General features: G+C 53.4%; 1 protein-coding gene across 1 annotated transcript; it reads left to right on the top strand.

The window, feature by feature from the left end:
- The first annotated feature begins 1,813 nt into the window (after window positions 1-1,813).
- Window positions 1,814-4,908, top strand: HOXB2 (homeobox B2). Its single transcript, XM_066209274.1, has 2 exons — window positions 1,814-2,572; window positions 3,524-4,908. Exons 1-2 carry the CDS (start codon window positions 2,197-2,199, stop codon window positions 4,003-4,005), a joined length of 858 nt encoding a protein of 285 aa, XP_066065371.1. The 5' UTR covers window positions 1,814-2,196; the 3' UTR covers window positions 4,006-4,908.
- The last annotated feature ends 41 nt before the right edge of the window (window positions 4,909-4,949 follow it).

Raw genomic sequence — 4,949 nt, 5'->3', positions numbered from 1 at the left:
TTTCCATCCCCCTCAGGCAGATTTATTATTATTATTATTATTATTTCTCTCCCCTCCGCGAAATTTTGAGTTTCTACCCTTGAAACCCGCGGATCGAAGTTTATAAATCTTCCCTGGGTTGTAAAAAAAAGCCAAACTCGGTGGCAAAAGCCGAATTTCTTTGCTGAGTGAGTGAGGGCCGAGCTGTCAAAAGGCTTTGGAGGCAAAGATTGATGATTTCTCTCTTCTTTTCGGGTTGTGTGGACCCGGGGCGCTTTAAAGAGGGGAAAGAAAGGCGGGGAGGAAGGAAAAAAAAACCCAAAATTTTGGGAAATGACTTTTTCATTTTATTTCTTTGTTTTGTAAACTCTGGAAGTGGCGCTGCTTCTTGGAGATGGAGGGGGAGGAGGAAAAAAAAAATGAGATGGGAAGGAAGAAATGCGATTTCAAAAGATATCCGTGACCTTAAAACGTGTTTGGCCTTTAAGGAAAGTGCAAAGCGTCCATTAAGCCCGGCTCGGGAAGGAGAAGGATTAGGCTGCTCTTTAAAAGTAATTTAAGCCGGGAAATGGGGCCGGTTTAACTAAACTTGACTTAAAAGCTGGCTTCATTTCCCTAAGTGTTCGCACCCAGCCTCAAACACAAACTCCGGGGAAAAAAAACCCAAAAAACCACAAAAAAACACCCAAAACGAGCTGGAATCAGTGGGCGAGGTGGGAACAGGAGCCGGGATCCAGCTGGGAATGGCCGGGGGGGAAGAAAATTCCCTTTTTCCCACAGTTGGGAAGGGCTGGGAACCTCGAGGGGCTGCAGGCAACGGGAGAGGGCTGGGAACGGGCAGGGAATGGACAGGGAAAGGGAATGGGAAGGGAATGGGAAGGGAAAGGGAAGGGAAAGGGCAGGGAGCGGGCAGGGAATGGGAAGGGAAAGGAAGGGAAAGGGAAGGGAAAGGGAAGGGAAAGGGAAGGGAAAGGGCAGGGAATGGGAAGGGAAAGGGAAGGGAATGGGAAGGGAATGGGAAGGGAAAGGGAAGGGAACGGGAAGGGAATGGACAGGGAAAGCAGGAGAGGGAACTTCGGGAAGGACAGGGAGTGTTGGGAAGGGACAGAGAACATTGGGAAGGGACAAGGAGCTTTGGGAAGGGCGGGGAGCATCAGGCAGGATGGGCAGGGAGAGCAGGAGAGGGAACATCAGGAAGGACAGGGAGCGACAGGAGCGGCAAAAAACCCACAGGGAGCATCAGGAAAGAGAGGAAGGACAGGTGGAGCAGGCAGAGGGAGGAAGGAAGGAAGGAAGGAAGGAAGGAAGGAAGGAAGGAAGGAAGGAAGGAAGGAAGGAAGGAAGGAAGGAAGGAAGGAAGGAAGGAAGGAAGGAAGGAAGGAAGGAAGGAAGGAAGGAAGGAAGGAAGGAAGGAAGGAAGGAAGGAAGGAAGGAAGGAAGGAAGGAAGGAAGGAAGGAAGGAAGGAAGGAAGGAAGGAAGGAAGGAAGGAAGGAAGGAAGGAAGGAAGGAAGGAAGGAAGGAAGGAAGGAAGGAAGGAAGGAAGGAAGGAAGGAAGGAAGGAAGGAAGGAAGGAAGGAAGGAAGGAAGGAAGGAAGGAAGGAAGGAAGGAAGGAAGGAAGGAAGGAAGGAAGGAAGGAAGGAAGGAAGGAAGGAAGGAAGGAAGGAAGGAAGGAAGGAAGGAAGGAAGGAAGGAAGGAAGGAAGGAAGGAAGGAAGGAAGGAAGGAAGGAAGGAAGGAAGGAAGGAAGGAAGGAAGGAAGGAAGGAAGGAAGGAAGGAAGGAAGGAAGGAAGGAAGGAAGGAGCCTCTCCCTGCCCACAGCCCCGCCAAGGAAAGATGTCGACTCCGGGGTGCTGTTGGTTTTTCTGGGGTTCCTCTCCCTCTCCCTCTCTCTTTATTTAATCAATTAAAGAAAATATCGCTCTCTGTTCGCCACCAGGCCCCGCCCGCCATTGGCCGCGGCCGCCCACGTGACGGGGAATTGGAATTGGCTGCGATTTCGCCCCAGCCCCGAGTTTAGCCGAGCAAGGTCCCCCCTCCGCCCGTGTTATCAGCAATATAACAATCATAAAAAGCCCGAGGACCGTCATCATCCCCGCCATCGAAAACCCGAGGCCCTCGGATTCCTCTCCCTCTCTCCCCCTCCTCCTCCTCCTCCTCCTCCTCCCTCTCCCCCGCCTCCCTCCCGCTTTTTAAACCCCGGGCCCTGGAAAAAGCCATGAATTTTGAATTTGAGAGGGAGATCGGGTTTATAAATAGCCAGCCTTCGCTCGCTGAGTGCCTGACGTCTCTGCCCGCTGTCCTGGAGACATTTCAAACTTCATCAATCAAGGACTCGACGTTAATTCCTCCTCCTTTTGAGCAAAGCGTCCTGCAAAGCCTGAATCCTTGTTGCGGCAGCCAGGCGAGACCGAGGAGCCAAAAAAGAGCATCCCATGGCCCGTCCCAGCCGCAGCCCCCGGCGCAGCCCCGGGCGGCAGAATTCCCTTGGATGAAGGAGAAGAAATCGTCTAAAAAACCCCCCCAGGCTCCGTCCTCTTCGTCCCCGCCATCATCCTCCTCGCTGCCGCTGCCCTCCGCAGGATCTCCCGCAGGTTGGTGCTCGCTGGGACGGGGGAGAGGATTTCCCTCCCCACCCCCTCAAAAAAATGATAAATTCTCCTGGTTTCGCCCCCAAAATCTCATCCCCGGCAGCCGGAGAGGTTCCCCCGGGGTTGTGTGAAATTCACGGGCTCTGCTGCTTCCTCCCTGCCCCCCGTTAATTAAAAATAATTAAAGAAAATCCCCAAATTGTTGCGACTTCTGCCAAAAGAGACGGCCAGAAGGGAACGGGGGAGCCGGGGGGGGGGAGGTTTTACAACTCCCGTTTGTTCGGTTTTCTGGGCTGCGGGTTTTTTTTTTTTTTACAGTTCACAGGGAAAAGGGAAAAAAATAATAATAAAAAAAAAATTAAAGAAAAGGAAAAAGCAAAGACAACAAAACCCCCGGAGTGGGGGAAGGAAAATGGGTGGGGAACACGGGGAGGTGAAAGAGAGAGGGCCGGTCCTAGAAAATGAAATTATCGCATCCCCGAGCCCAGGAAAAGGAGCAGCGTCTCTGCCGGGCGCTGCTGGGCCAGGGAAATCTTTCCCGGAGGAACAATTCCAGGATTTCCCTGGCGCGGCTCAGGTAAAACCGGGCAGGGCAAGGGCGGCCACCGGAGCTCATTGGCCCCGGGGGGAAAAAAAAAACCAACTAAACAACTGGAATGATGAAATCAAAGCCCCGGGAAAGGGTAAAATAATAATAATAATAAAAGGAAAGAAGGGACGGTTTGAAATTCGCTTTATCTGCCAGAGACGGAAGGGAGAGGCCAGGGAGCAAAATCCTTTTTCCTCTCGAGGCCAAAGACACTCCCATTCCTCCTCCAGAGCGGGAAGAGTTGAATTAAACAATTTTTTTTTTTTTTCCCCCTCCCGGAGCGGCTCCATTCGAGCCAGGGGATTTTCCCAAACACTCGGTGACAATTTTATTTTTATTTTATTTATTTTTTTGTTTTGTTTCAGAGCTGCCGGACAGCGGCGGCTCCCGTCGGCTCCGCACCGCTTACACCAACACGCAACTGCTGGAGCTGGAGAAGGAATTCCACTTCAACAAATACCTGTGCCGACCTCGGCGGGTGGAGATCGCGGCGCTGCTGGACCTCACCGAGCGCCAGGTGAAGGTTTGGTTCCAGAACCGCCGCATGAAGCACAAGAGACAAACCCAACACAGGGACGGGGAGGTCCCTTCGGGCGGCCCCGATGAAGGGAGCGACCCCGAGGGTTTGGGGACAGCCCCGGAGCTCCGGGGGACGGCGGGCAGCGGCGGGGAACGGCCCCGGGGGGCGGCGGGGGAAGGATGCGGCTCCCCGGGTTTGTTCCCGGAGCTTTCCCTGGGTTTTTCTCCCGGATCTCTGGAGAGCCCCCCGCGGTTCTCCGAGGAGGAGGAGCTGGAGTTCTTCACCAGCGCGCTTTGTACCATCGACCTGCAGCATCTGGGGTTTTAATAGCGGGGGACGGGGAGGGGGTTCTCGCTCGCAGCGCGGCCACCGCCAGCAGCCCAAAATCGGCCCGAAAAGGAGGAGCACCAAAAAAAAAAAATCTGCCCTGAAAGGAGGGGAAACTCCACAAAATCTGCCCTGAAAAAAAAGGGGAACTCCCCCCCTCTCTCCCCCCACCCCTGGTAGAGATTTGGGCCGCCAGTTCAGCCCAGCCACTGCCGGCAGCCCAAAATCGGCCCTAAAACAAGGGGGAACCCCACAAAGATCCGCCCAAAAAGAAGGAGGAACCCCCAAAATCTGCCCTGAAACAAGGGGGAACCCGCAAATCCGCCCTAAGAGAAGGGGAAGACGCTCCAAAATCTGTCCTGAAAGAAGGGGAACCCCTCCTCTCATCCCAGCCGGATCTTTGGGGCCCCCAGCCCCAGACCAGACACCGCCGGCACCCCAAAATCGGCCCTAAAACAAGGGGAAACCCCACAAAGATCTGCCCTAAAAGAGAGAGGAACCCCTAAAATCCGCCCTAAAAGAAGAGGACTCACCACAAAATCGGCCACTAAAAGAAGGGGAACCCCCTAAAATCTGCCCAAAAAGAAGGGGAACCCTGAAAATCTGCCCTGAAACAAAGGGGTTCACCCCCAAAATCTGCCCTAAAAGAAAAGGAGCCCCAAATCTGCCCTAAAAGAGGGAGGAGCCCCCAAAATCTGCCCTAAAGGAAGTGGAACCCTCCAAAGTCTGCCCTAAAAAAAGGAGGAACCCCAAAATCTGCCCTAAAACAAGGAGAATCACCCAAAATCTGCCCTAAAAGAAGGAGGAACCCAAAATTTGCCCTAAACATGGAGAATCACCCCCAAAATCTGCCCAAAAAGAAGGAGGAACCCCAAAATTTGCCCTAAAACATGGAGAATCGCCCCAAAAATCTGCCCCCAAAAGAAGGAGGAACCTCAAAATCT

The sequence above is a fragment of the Chamaea fasciata genome, unplaced genomic scaffold (assembly GCF_029207755.1).
Source record: "Chamaea fasciata isolate MVZ Bird 193981 ecotype frontalis unplaced genomic scaffold, bChaFas1.0.hap1 SCAF_815, whole genome shotgun sequence".
Taxonomy (NCBI): domain Eukaryota; kingdom Metazoa; phylum Chordata; class Aves; order Passeriformes; family Sylviidae; genus Chamaea; species Chamaea fasciata.
This window is presented reverse-complemented; position numbering and strand designations above follow the sequence as displayed.